The sequence below is a fragment of the Peromyscus eremicus genome, chromosome 15 (assembly GCF_949786415.1).
Source record: "Peromyscus eremicus chromosome 15, PerEre_H2_v1, whole genome shotgun sequence".
Taxonomy (NCBI): Eukaryota; Metazoa; Chordata; class Mammalia; order Rodentia; family Cricetidae; genus Peromyscus; species Peromyscus eremicus.
Window position 1 is genome coordinate 59,573,803 of NC_081431.1, and position 23,691 is coordinate 59,597,493.

The 23,691-nt window shown below is 53.4% G+C and overlaps 1 protein-coding gene across 1 annotated transcript in view; it reads right to left on the minus strand.

Annotated features, from left to right (window-relative positions):
- Window positions 1-23,691, minus strand: part of Plekha6 (pleckstrin homology domain containing A6) — a 121,163-nt gene continuing 97,472 nt past the window's right edge. Inside the window, 15 exon segments of the mRNA XM_059281226.1 lie at window positions 1-1,537; window positions 2,205-2,328; window positions 6,427-6,572; window positions 7,049-7,182; window positions 7,265-7,432; window positions 8,775-8,951; window positions 11,969-12,075; window positions 12,247-12,376; window positions 13,589-13,738; window positions 14,683-14,822; window positions 15,099-15,210; window positions 16,537-16,632; window positions 17,781-17,930; window positions 18,323-18,403; window positions 19,735-19,803. Of these exon segments, the coding sequence (XP_059137209.1) occupies window positions 2,213-2,328; window positions 6,427-6,572; window positions 7,049-7,182; window positions 7,265-7,432; window positions 8,775-8,951; window positions 11,969-12,075; window positions 12,247-12,376; window positions 13,589-13,738; window positions 14,683-14,822; window positions 15,099-15,210; window positions 16,537-16,632; window positions 17,781-17,930; window positions 18,323-18,403; window positions 19,735-19,803 (1,776 nt within the window). The 3' untranslated portion in view covers window positions 1-1,537; window positions 2,205-2,212.

Below are 23,691 nucleotides of genomic sequence, written 5' to 3' on the forward strand. Positions count from 1 at the left end.
TTTGTGGAATGAATGGTCATCTTTACTTGCATATAAACTAGTAACTGTCCCAACCATGAAGGAGCAGCGATGAGTTGACGGGAGATGATGCAGTTGTATCTTGGGACCACTGATGCTCAGGCTGAAGTCTCTGGGCAGCAAGTCTGGCAGGGCGGGCCTGGAGACTGGTGTCTGCAGCTGGCCTTCCTTCACTGCTCTCTGGCTACATTCACTCAAGGTAGGTGGAATAGAGACAGACTACACTCCCTTCCCGTCTCTCCCTGTCCTGTCCTCCCTGGGTAGGTGGGTTATAAGAAAGCCCGGCCTCTGGTCCTGCTCTGGATGCCTGAGATGAGTGAGGGCCCAGAGCCTGGCCTCACATTTAAATCCCCATTCCCTCCTCCTAGGGCTAACCCTCAGCGGGCCCACAGTACTCTCCAGGTTTGAGTGGGTCAAGAAACTGGCTAGGTAAGGCCCCGAGGCTGACTGACAGACAGACGACAGATAGACAGACAGTAAGACAGGCCTCTCTGCCCATGACCCTAGGAGAGAGATGAACAGCAGGCCTCGACACCGATGGACCATCTCCCAGGCTGTCTCACCCTAACACCCCTCCTCCACACCTTCCTACCAAGCACCTCAGCTGGGGCTGACGTGTGCCCGGCGAGTCCTCCTGGGCCACCTGCTCCTGAGGAAGATGTCAAAGTACAGAGGTGACAGTCAGGCCCTCTGCTTGGCACTAACCTAAGGCTCCGCTCTAGGGAAGACATTCCTACTCTCCCTTCCCATTTCCCCTCCTCCCTTACATCCCCATCACTTGTGGAAAGCATCCGACTTTCCCTCCCTTCAGTCTCCAAGCCTCTCTCCTCTTCCGTCCGCTCCCACTTCCAACTTGCCCTCAGACACTGCGCAGACCTGCTGTCCTCTATCCACACCACACCTGACCCCTCCAGGAACCCGGGGGCCGCCCCCTGGCACTCATCATCTTCTCTTTGGCTCAAGCAGGGCAGCTGGTCTCCAGGGAAACCCATCAGCATCGCCGTGTCAAAGCCCTGGGCATCGCCGAGGCAGCTGGGACCGAAGGGGAGGAAGCCGGTGGCAAGAGCTGGCCTCTCACTGTGTTGTGTGGGTTCCAAGGGGTAGACAGCCTGTCTTGTCTTCACTTCCAGTCCTCACCCATAGCTGAGGGCCTGCTCCCCACCAGGACACGCTCTCCATCAGGTTATGGTGCAAGAGGGCCACACAATGCCATCCGGAACCGCACTTGAACTCCCTGTGACTGGGGCATCAGAGAGGATGACACCTTGGCCTTGCATCCCAGGTCTTGCCTTAGAACTACGGCATGATAGTACAGGCTGCAGGACACGGGCAGCAGATGTGGCTTTCAAGGCATCCATGCTCCTTTCTGAAGCAGGCCTGGCCCCCAGCCTGGCTCCCTGGGGCATTCCCACGCGGGGTGCAAGGGCAGGAGGCCAGGATGAGGAGCCGGAGTCCCGGATGTGCTATCAGAAGGTGGCTCTGTGGAGCTTCACAGCGTTGGCCTCAGCCAGGGCTTGCACTAGAAAAAAGAGAAGCGGGTGAGAAGAGAACACGGGGCTACTGGGACAGGCAGCTTCTCTAGGGAGTGGGAAGCTTCATCACAAAGAGCTGAGGAGCCGTCCCTTCCCCACCCTGGAGAGAGCGGAAGGGAAGGGGAAGAAGACGGGTTCTTTCCCATTCCTAACACACACTGTGTGCTGCCAGGGGAGGGAAGAACAAGGCTAGGTTCTAGCACCGCCCTCAGCTACATTAGAGTCCGGGACGGGGGGGGGGGGGGGGACACAGCTTCTAGGGGCTTCTTAGGGTTCTGCGGCAGGATTGCCATGGATCTCGAGAGATGGAAGCTGGTGAGCAGACGGGAAGTCTAGGGTGGCAGGAGCAGAGGCGGGGGCCGGGGAAATACTTTCCCCGAGCAGCAGACAGGTGTGGACTTTGCACCATTCCCTCCTGCTTGCAAAGAAGCAGAGTGAGTCACTGGCATCGTCATATCTAAGCGGCAGCGTGGCCAGCCACCTGCAGCCAGTACCGTTCGGAGACATCGGTGGCTGAAGCGGACAAATGGAGGGGACGCTGAGCACAGGGTACCGGGGTGGGGAGAAGCAGTGAGAGGGCGTAGATGACTCAATGGGGTGAGGGAAGGGCCCTCCCTCCCTGGGGTGCATGAGATACAGTAGAAAAGTGCTTACGTCAGAGCTCAGACCCGCATGGTATGGCTGCTGTCGGCGCCCCGTGGGCGTTCAGACGGTAGGGGGTTGACTGGTGGAGTCGGGGAAGCAGGGGAGGTGGGAGGACTTGGGGTGGCACATTGCACTGGAAACAGAAATGAACAGGGCCGTGAATAGAGGACAAAGGGTACTGGGGAGGAGCCTGGGCACCCAGAGCAAGCGAGGCCACTCCCTGGGCAGGGAGCAAGGCAGGGAGGCAAGCAGAGAGAGGAGAGCTGGGCTGGGGAGCTTGCTCAAGCAGAGGCAAAGCCGTCTTTATCCCCCAGGGTGCCATGGAGGCTAGTGAGGCCCCGCCCAGAGGAGACCTGGACCAACACAGGCTCTGCTAAGAACCAGGGTGTGATGGTGCATGAGGCTGAACCCCATTCTGGGACAAAGACTCCCTTCCCATCCACACTGGGAGAGTCATATATTCCTACTCGGTGGAGGACAGAATGAAGGGGAGTCACTTCACACCATCTATGGCAGTTTCCCTCATGATAATGATGAATAGTGCAGTAAAATCACACCAGTCCACAGCATCGGGTCCCCACTTCACAGCAGGACAGCCACCATGATAATCGTTTCCAAAGAACATGGCTTCCTGATCTCGGTCAACTTTGGTGTGACCAAGGGCTCAGACGCAACATCCACAATCAAGAGAGAGGCCGCTCTGACCAACCCAGCAGAGGACCTTCAGTCTGCTCGTGAAAAATCACTTTGAACTTTAAAGCCGTGACCTTTGAACTGATGAGATTTTACCCTATCATCATTCTTTCATGGGAAGAGCAGCAGAAGGGGAAAGACAACAACATGGAGAGTCCGCTAAGTGGCCACTGGACGCTCGCACATCCTCAGGATAGCCAAGGCAGAGGATGGCAGAAGGTCCTCGCTTGGGCTCAGAGAAGAACCAGACCTCAGCCGTGAGTCACGCTGCATTTCCAAGATGCGACCCTAAACTTCTAGGTCCTGGCTCCCCACCCAGGCATCACCTCCTCTGACTTCACCAGTGCAGCACGGGGCCCATTCGGCTCTTATTTTTGCTCGTCCCCTGTGTGTTCATAGCCCAGGTTGCTCAGGTGGATGTGAGATCATGTCTGCCTCACATAATGCCATTTGTGCCTGGGACTCTGAAAGCATCACACAGTGACACTCATTTTACACAACTTGAATATGTGTGTTGTGCACGTCCAAGCCTCAGTGTTTGCATACGACCCGACATCCTTGTCACATCACGGGCAAAAACACTCACAAATGCTTTCCAACACATTCATGTGCATGTCCGTGTCACCAAAGGAGGAGGGTGACTTATGGGCTATGTTCAGACTCAGTCAAAAACCCAGCAAGTAGGCAAGAAGACTCCCTGGGAAGCCAAACAGATGTTATAACATCTGCCTAATGAGGCTCTTGCAACCGACATGCAGAGTCCTGTGGAGTCCAGGCATCGTTATTCACAATTCTAATAGGTCTTGACCTATCTGCGTTCTGACCCACAGATTGGAAATGGGGGCTGGAAAAGGGGGAGAAAGAGGGGAGCTGAAAGCCCCTGTGCAGCTCTAAGAAGGACACGTGAAGAGAACCCCTTTTATGAAAAGTAGAGATAACATGTAAGTTACAGAGAGAGCCACACGGAGGGATTGCAGCCTTCAACAGAAGTCAGGAGCATAAGGGTATTGAGAGCAGTAACTGAGGAGGAAAAAGGCGGTTATGTGAACGTTATCTCTCTAAGGAAACAGACATGCTAAGCATATATTAAGACTATATCCACTGAAGCAAGTTAACTTCAGATGTGTAGCAAGTACATATTGGACAGGTGTGGTACTACAATGTATGCGCGTCTACGTGCATAAGTAGCCACATACATCTTTCATCTCTCACCTTGTACACAGACTTGTGCACAGTGCTACCGAGTGTACACTGTGCACAACATATGGGATAGGCCTCAGCGCACACACACACACACACACACACACACACACACACACACACATACACACACACGTGTGTTCCTTTATTTGCTCTCAAACATTCCCTCTACCTACATACCAATCATCTGAACACACACAGACACACATCTGCAAACATTACCACATACAGACGCTGTACACGACATCTGTGCCAGGTGCACAGATTCAGAAATGCCGCGTCTTCTCATAGGATACACACTGAACAGCAGGGAGCAGCCAGGTAGACTTACAAGACAGAGCACTCCTCACTGATCATGCTGTCCCCGGCACACATACCCTTTTAACTCTATATGCCATGCCTGCTGTTCTTGGGACCTATGCCCAGATGTTCTCTCTCCTAGTGTCCTGGGAATGAACCTACGCCCACACTGCATGTGCCCAGGACCAGCCTTGCTCTGGGGCCTCTGGGCCATGGGCCAATGATAGCAGGGTCAGCGGGCTAGGTCTGAGGTCTGGCCCTACCATAGCCATTTTTTGAATTGTTGGGGCTTTTGGCAGAAGCACAGCGACCATTTGCTTTCAGCACACAGACCCTGAAATGTAAGCCCAAGTGTCGTCAGGAAAAATTCGATAGGCCCTAGAGGTTTGTTTTCATGAAACCTGGACTGTTGGGTAACAGTGGAGAAAGCCAGGTGTGGGGCGGGCCTGAGGGGAAGTTTTTAAGCACTGGGGGTGCTGCCCTCTTGAAACAGGAAGTGCCTTTTGCCCAAAGCACGTGGAATTTTGGTTCAAGTTCAATTTAGGTTCAAGTTCCACTAGTAACTAAAGTAAGGGGAGGTCACAGGAGGCCTCCCTGGCCGCCGCCAACTGGTTCAGCTGCCTTAGCTGCAGGAAAGGAGACGGTCCCTCCTGACTCAGGCCAGCCTGTGGAGAGCCTGTCCCAGGAGCACCTGCAGCCTACAGCGCTCTCCCAGCCCTTCATCCTGAAGTTCATCATCCCCTAAATGACAGCAGGGTCTTGAGGGTTAACTGATGTCTTCTTTGTTGTGATTACAACCCTCTGGTTGTAATGTGCATGTAGAGAGTTAGAGACAGACCGGAGGGTTCTTCATTGCGGCTCCAGCTCTTACTGATTCGAACAGGTCTACCCGCATCCCAGCATCCCAGCACCCCAGCATCCCAGCATCCCAGCACCCCAGCATTCCAGCATCCCAGCACCGCCATTGTTATGGCACTCAAACCCCAGCTCTGTGTGAGAGGCTGCCACCGGCTGCTTCTGACCCTTGCGCTGTCTGAACTGAAGGTAGGTGTTTTGGATTTTGCCAGCAAGGAAATGGAGGCTCAGAATGCCATTTGTCACCAACACAAAGCACCACCCCTTCCACGGGGCTCCTGCCTCGTCAGGACTGCCGTAACTGTGGCCTGTGACCTGGCCTCTCTCATTTCTACTGGTCACCTTAAGCCGTGACTGATTTCATGTCATTCCTCCTGACTGTGGTCACCAAAGTTCACTGGTGGCCGTGGTGGTGCACCCCAATAATCCCAGCACTCAGGAGCCTAATCAGGAAGATCGAGAGTTCCAGGCCAGGCTGGGCTACATAGCCAGACCCTGTCTCAAAAACAAAACAAAATTAAATGCTCCTACTATGCGGGGATGAGCTAACTACTGCCTTACCTGTCCTCCCATTCCTACAGACTCCCCTTCATTCAAAGGCCAGCTGCATTCCCCTCCTCCAGGATGCTACTCTAGCCCGCGGAAGTTAATCTCGGTGACCTCAACACTATGACATTTAAGTGGGACTCTTGTGTCGGGTGTAAGGCCACTTCTTCCTCCTCTCCTCTTAGTGAATTTGGGTGGAGAGGGGGATTGGCTCTCAAGTCCTCAGCTGCTTTTTCATTTTGTCACCTTTTCATGGTTCTGTTTGCACAGAGCAGGGAAGAAAATCAGGAGGAAACCTGAACACCTGGCCTTCTCACCCGGGCGGGGGGGCAAACACGCCCTGTGCTTCCCAAGGACGCTCCATCCATTTCTCCTTTCCATGCCTTTCCAGGGGCAGACGGCTCTGAATTCCCTGCAGCCTCTGACGGCAGCTGAGAGCATCCGTGAGAGCTGAGCCCCTGGAGGCCAGACACGCTGGCCCTCTGTGCTGAGCCTAGCACAGACCCAGTGGCTCAGTGAATGCTCACGACGATGACCTGGCATCTCTCTGAGCCTGCCCCCCCCTGGCACACTGCACTTCCTCCCCTACACCTGGTCAGCTGGCGTCCCTGGCGGAGCGAGGCCCAGCCCCTCTCACCAGACAGCATGCGGCCCCGGCGGGAGGCCTCGGTCGCCAGGGCACAGGAGATTTCAATCCGCTTCTCCTGCTCCTGCAGCTGGCTCTCTGAGTCCTGGGGCACGTCCACAGAGTCCCCCTCGCCGATGGGCACCACGTTCTGCATACTGAGGAGGCACAGACACACAGACATGGAGGGAGAGGACAGCATGGTCCGACTGGCTTGGGGTGGTCTGCAGCTGAGGTTGGCGGCGGGGAGGGCCAGGGGCCTTTGAGTATGCAGCCTCTGGTGCCCAGCAAGGCTGTCCCTAGGAGCGAGGGAGACCCTGGCAAGACTGTTGGGATCCCTACCCTCGATGTTTTCAAACGAATTTTCAAAAGTGAACATGTGGGGCAGCCTCGAAGGGGAGGGAGGATGAGCTGAGGCACCCTCCATTTTGTGCACAAGCCCAGCAGGTCTTTCTGGGGCCCAGAGGCAGCATCCTCATTTCTGCCCGAAGCCTGGATACAGTCTGCTGCCCTTGCCACTGCTTCTATTTTCTCTACCCCGGGGAGGCGAGGTGCCAGCCACCAAGACATCTAGCAGCCTAGGAACTTAGGTGCAGGGAGGGCAGCGGGATGGAGGCTGGCCTAGGCCTATCACCTGGATTTGGCAATGAGGGTCTTGATCCTCTCCACTTTCCTCTGCTTCTCTTTCAACTCCTCGGGGCTCAAGGGGGTGTCTGGTTCCAGGTCAATGTACCGTTCAGGAATGAGGACTTTGTCTGGAGTGGAGAGCTGAGGAGGAAGGCCTGAGGTCACCACCTGCACCCCCTCCCTGGCCACCGCCCTCCCTCAGCCCCATCCTGAATCCACTCACCTCCTTACTGATGTCCACGTGATAATGCTGAGGCTCCAGCTCCATTTTGCGAAGCCGGGCAATTTCCTCCCGTGGTGTCTCATAGGCCTGGCCACCAGGTTCCTCGGCCCTCAGGGCTGCCTCCAGGTTGGAGATGTCCACTTCGTGGATGCTGCGGTGACGGCGCACCTGGGGGGATAGCACTGTCATGACCACATCTCTTCTACCCATGTCTCCCTCCAGGCAGGTCTTACTATTCTGGTATCCTTGCCTCTGACGAGCATCCTTGGCCAGGCTCCCACTGGCCTGTGCTGCACGGCCACCTCCTTCCTCTCTGTTCCCAACACCTGCCCACAGCGAGGCCAGAGGCACAGCCTCATTACTATCTACTATCAGTGTTCACTCCTGTACTTACACCTTGAGCAGCAGAAGCAGTGTGTCCCATATTGATTTCTTTTGTTTGTTTGGTTGGTTGGTTCGGTTTTTTCTGAGACAGGGTTTCTCTGTGTAGCTTTGGAGCCTGTCCTGGAACTCACTCTGTAGACCAGGCTGGCCTGGAACTCACAGAGATCCGCCTGCCTCTGCCTCCCAAGTGCTGGGATTAAAGATGGGCACCACCTCTGCCCAGCCCCATATTGATTTCTAATAGTCTCAAGCTGGGGAAGTCCTGAACTATTGACTTGAGCAAGCCTGTATGAAGGTAGGATTTGCATCCAACCTCTTCTCTATTTCTGAAACTTACTGTAGAGAAAAGTTAAGCAGCTGCCTTGGCTACAGCCACCTCTGCACTTAGAGCCGTGAGGCCCAGCAAGCGCTGTTTCTCTTGACTTGATCTCCCTATCTATAAAACAGGGGTGACCGATTTGAAATCGCCGATGGGGTTAAATGAAGGAATATGGACGGCTCCGTGAACAGCACCTGCTCGGGGAGCTACTGTGGCTGTCCTCGGGGCACCCAGGCCAATGCTCCTACACACAAGGTGCCCAGAATCATGTGACAGTGACAGCTCTTTTTCATGATGGATTTTGCACTATTCTCTACCAAATTAACGTTCTGCTTTTTAAGTGTGTGTGTGTGTGTGTGTGTGTGTGTGTGTGTGTGTATGTAAGCACACGTACATACAGTGTGTTTGTGGGTGCCTGCTGAGGCCAGGAGAGGGTTTGGGATCTCCTTAATTAGAAGGAGGCAGTTGTGAACCATCTGATGTGAGTACCAGGAACTGAACTCCAGTCGTCTGTAAGAGCAGCAAGCGCTCTCAAACACTAAATGAATTTTTGAATACTTCATTTCAGCAAAAAAAATTCATCATTTTTTTTTTGGCATTACTTTTCATTAAACATAAAGCAGAAACATGGGCTGAAGGAATTCTATGCAGGGTGTGTGTGGGGCGGGGGGCAGGGTATCCCAGGAGCCCTGCTAAGTTCTGCTTGGTCTCTCCTTCAAGCTCCCTGGCCCAGGCTGGCCATAGGCAGAGAGCAGCAGTATGGACAGATGGCAGACTCAGGCCTGTGGGCAGCTGGGAGGACATTACCACTTTGTAGGCAGGCCGGGCGCTAGGTTCAGGAGCTGGGCTGGCTGGGAGCTGCAGGCTCCTCCGCTTCTCCTTCATGGAGCCACTCTGGTGCCGCCTCATCCGGTCGATCTGCTCCTCCACGCTCATCTTCACCTTGCCCTCTCCAGAGAACACAGCACTCTTGGGGCGCTCTTGCTGTAGTGAGGAAACAAGGCTCGGCCAGGTGCTCCCCGCCCCACCAGGTTGCCTATCGCTCCAAGTGCCCCAAATATTCCTTCTGTTAGGTAGCCTGCCCATAGAGGGTTGAACAATGGTTCCAGAAAAACATGTCAAATTTATTCCGGCCCCTGGTGCCTGCAAAGGTGATTTTATTTGGAAACATGAGATCATCCTGAATCAGAGCTGACTTGGATCTGACAGCAACTGTCCTTGTAAAAGGCAGAAAAGAGGACAACATGGAGCAGAAAGGGTAATGAAGATGGAGTCAGAGGCTAGACTGATTCACCTACGTGCAAACAAATGCCAAGTCCGATTAGCTGGATCCACACGTAGGAGGGAGGCTGGACGGACCCTCCCTCCACACCAGCAGCAGCGACTACCCACCCTGCCAGCGCCTTCATTCTGGACCCCACACACAAACCAAGAACAGAGTTCTGTTGTTTGCAGCTACATAGGACATGGTGATTTGTTTCAGGAGCCCCGGGAAGCCTATAAAGACTGGGATACTAGGAAATGGGCTGCTAAGAAATACTTAGCACAGCAGAAGAGTCTTCAGAATCAAGAAATATGGAGAGGCCGGGAAAATTTTAAGGTGAACAATGAGGGAAAAAAAAATCCTAGATTTCATTGGTAGAAACAGGGACTTCAAAATGATTCTGGTGAGCTCATCAAGCATCTCGGGAGCCAGAAATAGTGATGGGCCACCCAAGAAGGCTTTGAAGAGATCCCACAATGGACAGCATGGATCCCTTTAAATCTAGCAGGGCCACGTGTGCTTTTGAGAACGCTATCAGAACCAACTCGGCCCGTTTGTGGATAAAATGAGGATGTGGAGAAAAAACTATCCAATTTCTGGGCATGACAGAGGCAAGGAATTGACTAACAGAGCTTCTTAGCTACAAATGCCAGGTTCCCCCTCCAGAAAAGGTAGGCTGACCCTGAACGAAAAGCCCTGGCTACGGAAAGACCAGTCTGGCACCAAGGGCTGGTAGAACCTTCACCTACCCACAGGCAGGACAGTGAGCCCCAGAAGACTATCCTCAGGCCCTAGGATCCGAGGCTGTAGCTCAGAGGTACAGCATTCGGCCAGCATGCACAGCGCTCTGAGGTCTGATCTCAGCACTGGCAAACAACTTGCTTGAGGTTGGAGATCCTTTTATTCCTTCTAATTCTCCTTTGGGACAAGAACGATGATCTTGGGGCCAGGGAGCTAGCTCAGCAGCTGAGAGTGCCAGCTGTGCAAGACCAACGACCCAAGTTCGATCCCTGGAGCCCACGCAAAAGGCTGGATGTGGTGGCAGTCACCTGGAACCCCAGCACTACTACCCCGAAACGCGAGTCAGAGACGGAGGAATCACCTAGGAGTTCACAGGCCAGCAACAGAGAGAGACTCTGCCTAACAAGGTGGAAGGTGAGGACTGGTTCCTGAAAGTTGTCCTCTGATCTCCACACATGTATCGTGGCACACACACCCACACCCCCCCCCACACACCCCCCCCACACACTCGATGAAAAAGTAAATAGATTCTTAAAAAAGATGATCATAACAAACACGATCTAGAGTCCCAGGCACACCTGCTAGACAGGATCCCGATGATGAGTTATGGGACTTACCTTCCTTGTGTGGGGTGGGGGTGCATGTGTGCACACATTTGTGTGAAGATGCACTCACTTGTGCATGCATGTGTGGAGGCTGGAGACTGATTCCAACGGTCTCCCTCTACTTCTCCTCACCTTGCTTTTTGAGGCAGGGTCTCTCACTGAACCCGGAGCTCATTGTTTTGGCCAGACTGGCTGGCAGTGAGTTCTCTGGCAATGCCTGTCTTTATACCCCCAAAGGTGGCTTTCAGGCCTGGCTTTTACAAGGATATTGGGAATCTGAACTCAGGTTCTCAGGCTTGCAAAGCAAGAACTTTACCCACTGAGCCCTCTCTCCAATCCTGTCTGTCTTTGTTTCTTGAGACAGGATCTCATTCTGTGATCTAGGCTGGCCTAGAACTCACTGTGCATCCTCAGCCTCTCAAGTCCTGGGGGGATAGGCATGAGTCATCGTGCCTGGCTGGAGATGTGAGGCTTCTGAGCTAATAATAGTTAGATGAGATTTTAGTATTAAGGTTAATGATGTCATGAGTTGAGATTTTTGGGGTTCCTGGAATAGAAGGAATACTTTTTCAAGTGGAATGGCATGAAATTTGGCACTATAGTTGTTGAATAGTGATCCCCAAAAGATATGTCTAAACCATAGCCTCTTAGGCCTGAGACTATGCCCCTTTTTGGAAACAGGTTTCTACAGTTGTAATTAAGAATCTGGGCCGGGCGGTGGTGGCGCACGCCTTTAATCCCAGCACTCGGGAGGCAGAGCCAGGCGGATCTCTGTGAGTTCGAGGCCAGCCTGGGCTACCAAGTGAGTCCCAGGAAAGGCGCAAAAGCTACACAGAGAAACCCTGTCTCGAAAAACCAAAAAAAAAAAAAGAATCTGAAGATGAGGTTATCATGAATTTAGGAACCCCAAATCCAATGAGGAGTGTCCCTTTAAGAAAAGGAGAGGACACACAGAGAAGGCGATGTCAGAGTGATCTGATGGATACTAAGCCCGGTGGGGAAACACTATTCACTATTCAGCTTTCCAAAGGAGCCAACACTGGTGGCGCCCTGACTTTGGACTTCTGGCCTCCAAACTGGAAGCATAAAGTTGTGTTGTTTTAAGCCACTAGGCATGTGTGGTGATGTGTTAATTCCCAGGAGTCCTAGGGAACTAACAGCACCCTGCACTCTGGCCTCTGTTCTCCCTGCTACCTCACATCCTGCCAACAGCATGCTATGACAATGTTAAACACGCTCAGGTATTTACCATGCTCCTCTTCCTTGACCCTTGACATGTCTATGAAGGACCATTCTTCCTCCCATGTGTTCTAACTCCCTCCCTAGCTCTGGGTCCTGAGTGGTCATGACCACTGGGCACAAGCCCTCGGAGCCTGCAAGCATGCACTTACCCGTGAGGAGAGGCCATTGGTGAGTCCATTGGTAGTCCTTCTCATTACTGCTGATGGAGTCAGCTCTTCCTCAGCAGGAGATTTTGTCCGAGGGGGCACGATGCCAACTACAGTGAGATAGAGCAGACAGAGGGCCTTGTGGGAAGCAGGGGCTAGAGCCCTGCTTCTTGGGGAGAGGCCTGGTTGCTCTCTCCACCGAGGCCGAGGGTGGGTGAGCATCTCCTTCAGCACGAGGGAGGACCTTAGCCTTACGTAGGCCGGTGTGGGCTGAAACATACCTTTGTTGAGGGCTGCCTGTTTCTCTGCCTCCACCTCTTGTCTGGTGGGCACAAGGCTGATGTCTCTGGGGGTATCCAGGGGTGATGTCTGGTCGGGGTCTTTCTTGTTTGGCTCATAGCCTGTTTTGGGCTGGGAAGGAGGGATGAAAAGATGGCTGATGTTAGGGTGGATGCTACGTCTGGCCTCCTTAATGCCTTCTTTCAAATCCTCTAAGATACAGAGAGCAGGGAAACTGCACAGGTGCTAGCTAGCTCGTAGTGGGCAAGGGTGGCTCTTACCTATGTGTCACAGACTGTGCTCTCTCGGGAATGAGAGCCAAGAAGGGTTTCATTTTAGGCTAATCAGAGAGGTCCTTGCCCAACCCAGGTGTCTTGGAAAGCTTGAAGACGCACAGAGTGTCTGTGGGCTCTGGATCATAGGAGGAGTCACCAGAGGGGGCCACAAATCCTAGGGTCTCTGAGGATCCTGCTGGGATTTGTGCAGACTAGGCAAAAAGAACCAGGTGGCTGGCCCTTGATACCAGGATTCCGGGGACGTGAAAAAGGCATTTGCTTGTGGGTTTGCAGAGCCATGAGGCCTCAGACAGCCTCTGTGCAACCCCTTCCTACTGTACAGCCAAAGAGTCTAAGCCTCACTGAAAGTTCAGAAAATAAGAAATAAGGCTAGAATATGAAACCATAGCAATCGCTCAGCCAGAAGCCCGGGCGATAGGCAAGTCTTGTCCATTTCTTGGTGTACCAGCTACAGGCAATGCCAACTCTTCTGCCTGTCTTACCGGCAAGGCCTCAGCTATACAAACTACATATAACGGAGTCTGGATAGACCATGGGTCTCTCAACAACATACAACCAAGTCCAAGTCTCATTGTCCACCTCTTTGTCCTGACTAAGGACCCAGGTGAGAAGCCCATAGGGGAGATGAGGGCCAGTGTCCTTCCTTACAGACTAGAGGCTCGTGAGACCCAGCGAGATCAAGACAGAGGCAGCGAGAACATGAGAGGACTGGGGTCTGAGGTGGGCAAGGGGCAGGAAGGGCCTGGGATGGCCCTGGGGAAGGTATCACTCCATGTCCTTTGGTTTAGTCTCGGTGGTAGGGCTCTGCACCCTCAGCCATCAGATGCTCGTGAGCCAGGGTTGGGGAGGATTGTAACTCGCTTTCCATTGTTCACAGGAAGCAAAAGGGAAGATGGCCTATGAGACTGTTACCCAAGGAGGGCCCAGGAGAAATAGAGCTTTGTGGAAATGCGTGGGAAAACAAGCCCAGTGCCCTACAGTGCCCCTCCCCGGGTCTTTGTCCCATACCGTACCGTCCCACCCTCCAAACCCCAAGGATGCTGGGTACCTGACCCCTGGCTGTCTCGCCACTGTGATGCCAGGAAGGGGAGTTGGGGTATGGCCAGAAGCGGCTCTCACTAGGGAGTGGAGGGACCGTGGGAGGAGAGTCCAAGGGGACGTAGGCTTTGGGGAGGGGCGGCCGAGGTGGGCCAGGTTCCTGAGGCAGAGAGAAGCCAGAGCATTAGGAGGAAGCAGAGCGGCCACTGTGACAGCAGAAGAGAGAGTTAGCAGGAGCCAGACAGTCTCATCCTACGACGCACACCCCAGGCCTGGGCACCGCACCCCAACCCCGGCCGGGCAGAGCTCCACACCCACTGGCAGCCCTCTGCCTGGCCTGTAGGCCCTCCTCAACGGAGCCCCTCCTGCCCACCTCTCCACATCGCTCCCCGCCTTTCCAAAGCTCCCTCAGCACCGCCTCCCCATCACGCCAGGACTTTCCCATTCTGTATCTCGGCCTCTACCTCTCTTGCCTGTACTCCATTCGGCCTCTCCCTGTCCAGACACACCCTGGTCCCATTTAAGCTCCACTCTCTCCTTCTTTGGAGTACCGGAGTCTGTATAGTCTGAACCACGTGACTCATTACTGCTACGCCACCTACGTCTCCCGTAGGTTATAGCCTACTGTGAGCTGGTCCCTGCTGGATGCTGGCTCTCTGAACGAAGGGCCTCGGGGGCCTGCCTGGGTACCTTTCAAAGAGCTTCATTCCACCCACTGACTGACTGACTGACTGACTGACCGACTGACCGACTGACTGACTAGCAAACAGCTCCCTGCGCTGACCCTCAACGCCCCTCACCTCGGGACACTCCTGATTTATATTCCCACCAAGTAGGGGGGAATCTTTGGAAGTCATCTCGGGTCTCAGGAAGACTTCCTTGTGAGGCAGCTAAATTTAAATGACAGGTGGAGACGGGAGTGGGTGCGACGGAAATCCCAAGGAAAGGTCATCAAACTGCCGGGAGAACAGTTCCTAGATACCGTGAACCCAGACACTAGGTTGGGGCCCCTTGGGGAAGAGGTGGGGAGACTGTGTGCCCTTTCCGGTGGTCAGGGTCTGGCCTTCCTGCCCCCGTCGATCCTGTACTGTTTCCACAGCTTACCTCACTGGACCCTGGCTTGGTTGGAGACCCCTGAGAACCAGACACCATTGAAAAGGGGCTCAGGGGACTGGTAAGGCTGGCAGAGCTGAGGGGGCTGGCTGGGCTGTTGGAGCTATACGTGGTTGAGGGTCCGAGTCCTCCTGGAGAAACAGAAGAGAGGGGTAATGAGTGGAGGACGGTGAGGCGGGGTGTGCACATGGGGACAAGGGGTGGAGGAGGCAGGGGAGGCACCCGCAGGTGTTGGGTCAACGCTGGCTCCTAAGAGGTCCTCGAGGCAGCGGACACAGCACCGAGGTGACACCACAGCCTCTGAAGTGTCAGAGCCCTGGGCTCAGGGACAGCTCTAAGGCCACGCGTGGGTCCTTCAGCGGGAGTTGGCCGGGATGCAATGAGAGCCCAGGGATGGAGGTGCCTACCTCTGTGCTTGGCTGTGTCCGTACCCCGAGACGGGTTGTTCTTTCTCAGCCCTTCCATCACGTCTTGGATCCTCCAGATCTCTTTTTGAATTTGCCGACTGAGCACCTCATTCTGAAAGAGCCGCAGAGTGACTCAGGATGTGCCCGGCCTGCCCTCGGCCTGGACCCCTCTGATCAGGAGGTTTTGGAATCCCCGTGTTCCTGCACACACACCCCTCTCCAGCATACATATCTTTCTTACGAGAAGTCTCTGCCTCTTTAGCTAATATAAAATTGTGTCCCCCCCAAAAAAGCCAAGGCCTCAGAAGCAAGAATGAGGAACCCCTACTGAACCTCCATGGGGGACCAGGGGACATTTCCCATTTTCCATGGGGCAAGACTTTCCAGTGGTTTTTTTTTTGGGGGGGTGTCTTTTTTTTCACACTCCAACAGCCTAGCCATGAGCTACATTCTACCACAGCTCACATTCTGAAATTTAACAGCTGCCACTTATTCTGTGTGCCTCGGTACCAGGCGCCACTCCAAATGCTTTGTGTGTACTAACTCATCCCGGCTTCAGGACTCCTCACCAAGGTACCGAGAGGCAGTGGTTCCTGCTTCGGAGAAGAGAGAGGAGATTGTGTCCAGGGCCATCCCCTGAGGAAGCCACACAGCCAGGGTCTAAGGATGGGTCTTTCTGAGCCAGGAGTTGGTGCTCTTGCCCACGGCCCTCCTAAAATGTGTGCATTTAAAGTGCAGCTGGACCTTGGGATGTGGTAGCAGTATCTGGGTCCTCTGGATCCCCACTTTACCCTGCCCAGCCCAAGGTAGGGAGGTGAATTTTGTCATCAGGAGAAAATCAGGGTGTTAACTGTATCTGAGGAACAGAGCTTGCAAAACCAAAGAGAAGAAGCAGGGCTTGGCCATACAAAAGACAGGGGAGAAAAAAAATAACATAAACCAGAAGTCTCCAACATCTACCCCGTCCTCCAAGCCCCAGAAGAGAAGCTTTGTTGCTCCTAAAGCCGCAGAGACAGCTCCTGCACTGCCAGCTTTCCAGTGTCTTGGGAGGTATTTATATCCACATATCTGTTTTTAAATCCTTTCAGCCACAGAATATCCTGCTTCTAACCTAAGTCTCTTGCCTCATTAGCTCCAGCCCCTGAGAGTTGAGAATATTCTCATGCTGTCTTTATCCTAAAAGTATAGCCTTCAGTGGCCCGAGTCAATCTGTTCTTCCTTATCTCTCCTCTCTCCTTCTCTCTCTCTGTCTCTCTCTATCCTTCTCTCTCCTCTCTCTCTCTCCCCTCGTCCATCTCAGGACCAGCTCCTTGTCTTATACTGAAATGGCTGAATCAAGAAAGGCAACCACTTTGTTTTCCTTTGCCACAGAGGACAAGGGAAGGGACAGAGCACATCTTGCCCCTCCTCCCCATGCTTAGGCGCCCCCCTCTTTCACCTGGATGTCCAAGTTGAGCTGTTCCCAGAGGTCTTCATGTAGGGCAGAGACCTCAGACTCGAGGTTCTCATACACCACTGTGCTGTTGGTCAGAGCCTGCAGGGGGAGAGGATTACCAAATGTGATAGTTCACCTCGACTGGATTTAAAATCACCGTGGACACACACCTCTGGGTGTGCCTGTGAAGGTGTTTCCGGGGAGGAGTAACTGGGTAGGGATGATGTATGTGGCATCATCACACAGGCTTGGGTCTGGGATTGAATATAAAGGGCATGGCGAGCTGAGCACCCCAATCCATCTCCACTTCCTGACCGTGGGTACAAGTGACCAGCTGCCCTGCACTCCTGCCCACCATACCCTCCCCACAATGGCAGGTGTGTTCCTTCAAACTGTGAGTCAAAAAACCCTTCCTCAATGTGCTGATTTGCTGTGGGATGTCTTTCCGTATGCTGTGAATATGTGTGGCTCCCATTGGATAATAAATAAAACTGCTTTGGCCTATGGCAAGGCAGCTTAGAGGCAGGCACGAAATCCAAGCAGAGATATAGAGAGAAGAAGGGCGGAGTCAGGGAGACAGACGCCAACCTGCCGTCCAAGGAACAATATGTAACAGGACACAGGTAAAGCCACGGAACACGGGGTGATACACAGGTTAATAGAAATGGGTTGAGTTAAGTTATACAAGCAAGAAGCCACAGGCCGTACAGTTTGTAATTAATATTAAGCCTCTGAGTGATTATTTTAAAAGCGGCCACGGGACTGCCAGACCAGGTGGGACTGAAGAAACTTCTGGCTACGCTGATTCTCTCCCTATCGAGACTCTCCTTCTCCTCTGGGCTGTGCTTTCCTGGGCCACTGTGATTGGAACAAGCTGTGCTGAAGGATCTGCCCTTGTCCTCCCGGCTGGGCCACAGCCAGCCAGCCAGTGCCCTGCTTCCCCAAGGCAGAGGGCAAAGTGGGCAGCATACGGGCTAGATAAACCAAGGCACTCAGTAACCCTCAGCTGCAACACTGCCCTCACAGGAACCCTGGTGCACACGCAGCCTGCGGGAAACGAGCTTGCTCTCTGGATAGAGGAGACACTTGGGAATGCACAGGTGGGCAAGCTCGCTATTTGTGCATGCCCCTGCAGCAGGAGTGCCCCTCCAGCACTCTGCTCTTACTGTCTCGGGAGACAGCCGGGTCAGGGCGGCACAAAGGGGAGGTCGACAGCCACAGCCCCTGCTCCCGGCCGGGCCTGTTACCGTAGTCGCCTGTGACAGCTCCACCCGGATGTTGATGAGCTGGTTCTGTAGGGACTCCTTTTTGTGCAGCAGCTTCTCTGGGTAGGCAGGCTGGCTCCCAAACATCTCCAGCTCCTGGTGGGTCCCCATCAAGGCACTTTCCAGGCTCTCCTAAAGAAAGACGGGAATGGCATGAGCTGCTCCCCAGTGACCCTCTCTAGATGCCTGAGCCCCTAGCAGTTCCATCGGGCAGCTTAGCAGAGGTTATCCTCATACTGGCTACTGTCCCTTGGAGAGAAGTCTAATGAAGAAAAAGTCTCTCGCTGGGCAGTGGTGGCGCACGCCTTTAATCCCAGCGCTAGGGAGGCAGAGGCAGGTGGATCTCTGTAAGTTCGAGACCAGCCTGGGCTACAGAGTGAGTTCCAGGACAAGCTCCAAAGCTACACAGAGAAACCCTGTCTCAAAAAAAAAAAAAAAAGGTCTCTCATGCTTTGTAAGGACAGAGATGGCATCTCACACCATCCCCATGCCAGCCCCATCTCTAAAACACCCCAGACTCTCACCTTCTCTGCACGCAACTGCTGTACCAGCCGGTCCTGTTCCCTCACCACCTTGTTCTGCTCACACAGCTTGCCCAGCAGCTTCTAAGGGTCCAGAGGGGAGAAAGGAGGAGATGAAGGGCATGGCTTCATGGGGACTTGGGAATCGGGTTGGCAGGACCTGGCCTCTGGATACCGCCACTTTCCCCAGCCAAGGAACCTGGGCCTTCACCATCACCTTGGAGGCTCTGGGAAAGAGCATGATGGATCTCTCCATCTTAGGAAATAAGATACGATAATTCTCCAAGTGGAGGAAGTGGGGAGTCAAGTGCATTCCTATCCTACTGTGGGGGTATGGTGCCCAGAAGCCTGAGAAGACAATATGGCCTCACCTCCTTGGCTCAGGTAGGGGCCAGACAGGGTATGGGAACAAGTAGACTTAAAAGGGCCCCAGTCTCTCTTATCCTGACATAAGAGAGTTCTCTGAGTTCTGAGTTCTCTTCCTCTAAGGCAGTGGTTCTCAACATGTGGGTCATGACCCCTACAGGGGTTGCACATCAGATATTTATATTACAATTCATAACAATATCAAAATTATAGTTACAAAGTAGCAACAAAATAATTTTATGGTTGAGGTCACCACAACATGAGGAACTGTATTAAAGGGTCACAGCATTAGGAAGGCTGAGAACCACTGGCCTAAGGTCTCAGGATGGCTGACGGGAGACCCTCTTAGCTGGTCCTTGCCTGAACCTCCCTCCTAGGCCTCTGCCTGGGTCTGCTGCTGAAGCAGGATCAGTGGTGGTAGAGAGGCAGGAGGCAGAGCCCACTCAGTTCTGAGGAGTCTTTTTCTAACTCATGCCTTCCCCTTGGTCCTCTTTCTACTGAGCCAAACCTTGCCCTTTGGGGCTTTTCACCTCAAGGCTTTACTCCTTGGCTACCTGTTTTGTCCTTGACCCACTCATTGGCCATGTTCAGTCAATGAATCGGGTGTTGCCGTCTGGTGCTACCTGGAGCCCTCCCACTGCATGGAGCTCCCGGAGGGCAGAAGCAGACCATACTCTCTTTAGTATCTCGGAGTGTCTAACAAAGGCTGGCACAGAGTGGACCTACTGGTTTCCCATCTAACAAAGCTGAAGTCTTGGCCCTAAGCAAGTCCCACTGATGTAGAGGGGTCCCACAGCTTGGTAGAGAAGCCCAGGTCCAAAGTGGGAGGTGAGGCAGTGCGATGTCCAAGAAGAGAAGGGGAAGGAGGGGGAGGCAGATGGGATGCTGTGTTTGTGGTCCTGATGAGAGGACAAGAGTCGAATGTATGAAACGCCACCAGCAGAGGGGGGGGGAGGGGGATGGAGAAGAAGCCCCATAGGGGGAAAACAAGGATGAAGAGGACAACGTGATTATGTCGTGGCCAGAGGAGCAGGGAGAGCTGCCCTTACATCCGTGTCTTGCTCGTTTAACTTGAAGGTGTGGAGGCCGTCCCGGAACACCTCTGGGTATGCAGGGACCTGCAGGAACATGAGGGCGGTTACTGCAGCGGGGCCAGACGAGGCTAGGTGACTGGGGAAAGCTGACATCACAATCCTGCTTCATTTCTGCCAGAGACCACTGCCCATCGCGCCTGATGCTTCCGTGCCAGCAGGGGCTCAGCTAATTCTACGTCCTGTGGCTGGGAAGTCTGTGATGGTACAGTCTATAGACTTCATCCTGATGGTCCGTGGCTGACTCTGGAGAGGTCAGAACTTTGCTGGCCACGTGACCCGTGTCTCCTGTGCCCCGTGGAGGCCTGCTGGAAGGCAGGGCTCTCGATGGTAACATCGTGAGACCAGCAGTGACGCCTGGGCAGTTTGTAGGGACAGTGCGTGAGAGCATGGCAGGGAAAGGCAACCAGAAACCTGAAGAACTGCTGTCCCCGTAAACTGAACGCACCAATCACAGAGCCCACTCTAAGCCAGGACTGGCAGGATTCCAAAAGCATCAGGGGAGCCAGTTAACGCTGCCTTGTCTTGACAACACAGCAGTCATTGTAACATGTTTCACAAACACTCGATATCCTCCCTTCATGCCCCAGCCCCGGGAATGTCTGTCAAGAACAACAGCAAATATGAACTGGGCATCCTGGGCCTTCAAAAGCAGGTTTGTAATCCTCAGCGTGCATGAGATGTTGCTGCTGGCTGTTTTGATGGTTCGGGAAATGCACCTTGGGTTTATCCATGAACATGAAGAATGGAGGTGGCATGGTGGGGCTGGGGAGAAGACCGGGCAAAATGTGTGTCAGGGGAAGATGAGGAGGTCAGGCAGATGAGCGGGCTGGGTGAAGCGGGGCCTCATCCCACGTGGGGGTGACCCCCACCATGCACAAGCAGCTGAGATGGCATCGACAGGACCATGCCGGCAGCAGGCAGAGGCCTTACTTGCATGAAGAGCTGGGCCCTGGGGGAGGAGCTCCCCACCATACGGTTCACCATGCTGATGAGAGTCTCGCTCTCACTCATCTGCAGCAGAGGAAGGAATGGACGGACGGACGGTTCACTCGGCCCTGGGGATGCGCGTGTCTCCCCACACCCCCCTGTGGCTCTCTGCAGTACACGGGGGAGGGGCAGCTGCTCTTGGGGCCTCCAGCACCCGGTGCTCGGCCTCACCACCTTTTCCACCCTGTGAACTGCTTCAGGACCAGTACTGATGGGTGATGTCCTCAGGCGAATGCCACTTGCAGGGTGCTGGGAGGCCGCAAGACCCCGCGAGGCCCGAGGACTCTGCCCTAAGGGTGCCTGCCACCACGGGCCAAGCTGTCCCCTCCTTCCTGTTCCTCACAGGAAGACCACACAATGGGAAGGCCAGTCTCCTCACACTGACACTAAACTGACCTAAAACAGAAAACCTGGGACCTACTCTCCACGCAGCACACCCCTCCCCACCTCCTGGACAATCGCTAAACAGTTTTCCAGAGCTGGGCTGGCAGCATCCATGAGGGTCTCGGATGTCACTGGGAAGCAAACAAGGAGGCCAAGACAAGTGAGGCATGTTAAAGGGACAACCAGGTGTCGGAACACTGCGCTCTACCACGTCATCCTTTAATTTCAAGGATCATTGGGAAAGTGGAAGGGGAGGCTGAAAGGGGGAGGGAGGGATGGAGAGAGGGAGGGAGGGAGGGCCAACCAAACCAATCAGCTCTGCCCTCACTTGCCCACGGGTTCCGCTGGGAGAGAATCAAAAATGAAACTGTCAGGGAACGTCCTTGGTTGTATCCCTTTAACTGTGTGTTCCACGGCAGATGGTGGGAGAAGACAGGAGGGAGGTGTACAGGGAAAGCTTTGCAGCCATAAAGGAACTAAGCAAGGAGCAGAGCCACATTAGGGACAACCTTGTGGGGTCAGAACTCTCTCCACCATCTCCCTAGTCTTGGTCGGGCCGGCTCTCTTTTCTTGCTCTTCCCCGCTTGAGGCAGCACCCCGAACACAGCTCTGTTTCTGCCACACAGCAGAGCAAAGGCAACCAGTGTCCCCAGCTGCAGGGTCTGCAGCATTTTAGTTAAAAACAACAAAAAACTTTTACTCTATGCGTACGTTCTGCCTGCATGTATGTCTGTGTAGCATATGCCCGCAGAGACCAGAAGAGGGCACTGTACGCCCTAGAACTGGATTTACAGGTGGTTGTGCTGGCAACTAAATCCGGGTCCTCCGGAAGGGCAGCCAGTGCTCTCAACTGTGGGGCCAGCTCTACATCCTCAGGTCTGCAGTATTTTAAAAGACTTTTCCAGGCCAGGCGGTGGGGGCGCACGCCTTTAATCCCAGCACTCGGGAGGCAGAGCCAGGCGGATCTCTGTGAGTTCAAGGCCAGCCTGGGCTACCAAGTGAGTCCCAGGAAAGGCGCAAAGCTACACAGAGAAGCCCTGTCTCGAAAAAAAAAAAAGACTTTTCCAGCACTCAGTTTTTCTATTCCTGTAAGCCTAGTTAGAGTTCTTCCATGTGATGTAAAGGCTTCAAGAATGCCCATAGTATGAGGGTGAGTATAAGAGTTACAGAACCAACAGGACAGCCTCCTTATTTTGTCTAAAGATCCGAAGTCAATCCAGTCCCTATCTACTAAGAGAGACCATGTGTGCGCATGTCTGTGTGCACACGTTTGTGAGTGTATAGTGTGAACAAAGGGAGGCTTTCCCTGGGCACCCATTGACCTTGCTTCTTTCCCATAAGAGGTTTGCCCTGACAATGCCCCACAGAGAGCTCCCACATGCTCTCCAATCTGAATCTGCCACTACTCTGCAGAAGAGCAGCCTCCACTGTGTCTGAAAACAAAGAAGCAGGAGACTGACACATTCCCCCAGTGCTGCCCAGTACCTGGCTGTGTCTGGCCCCTCATCACACAGGATTGCCTATAAGGACACATGATACAGGCAGAAGGGTCATCCAGGTGACTTCTGAAGACCCTAGCAGTCAGCCCCTCCGGAAAGGCAAAAGCCACTCTGTGTTAAATGCTTGGACAGGCAGCCATAGGGGACAGGGCAGAGCAAGCCACAAAACTACACCGACAGCCTGCTGGGGAGGCTCCTTCTGTGAGGACCCAGCACTCCCAGCCACATGGCCCAGAGTGCTCATGGCATGAGTACAATGCACTGCTTTTGGAACAAGAATGCCAGGACCTTGAGAGCCAGAAGCTGGCCCTGCTGACTAAACTCTGGCAGGCAGAGCTTCCCAGTGCCAAAGGCCTTTTACAGAGATGATCTCACCATTAGCAGGGAGGCTATAAGAGATGACATGTCACATGACTGTTACTGGAAGAGCACAGAGTCATAGCAGTGAATATAGGCACTCCAAGGTCACGTTTCTGCCTACAGATTTATGAGCATGAACTTGTCCTGATGAGATGTGATGCTGGCCTTGTCTCCCAGCTACAAGTTGGGGTAAAACCTAAGCTCTGCTCTTCGCTGGCTGGGTCCTTGGCATGTTTTTTTAACCTCTGTGCTTTATTTCCTTGTCTGTAAAATAGGATAGTCACAGTTCCCATCTTTAGAATTACTACAAAAATTAAAAGGATTGTGATCTATTATATTCAGTCTATTATAAGGCATGGAGAAAGCACCAGGCTGCTGTTATTATTACTATTTTTATTACTATTATTATTATTATTACTATTATTATTATTATTATTATTATTGAGACAGGGTCTCACCATGTAACTTTACCTGGCTTAGAACTCATTATGTAGGTCAGGCTGGCTTCAAACTTACAGAGATCCAACTGCCTCTGCCTCCTGAGTGTTGGGATTAAAAGCGTGCGCCACCACACCTTAGTTATTCTTAATATTATCACTACAATCATCTCCACTGCCCCAGGCTGGCTTCACAGGAAAATGATAAGGACTTGCAGATTCCCTGTGAGTTGTAGCACATATCT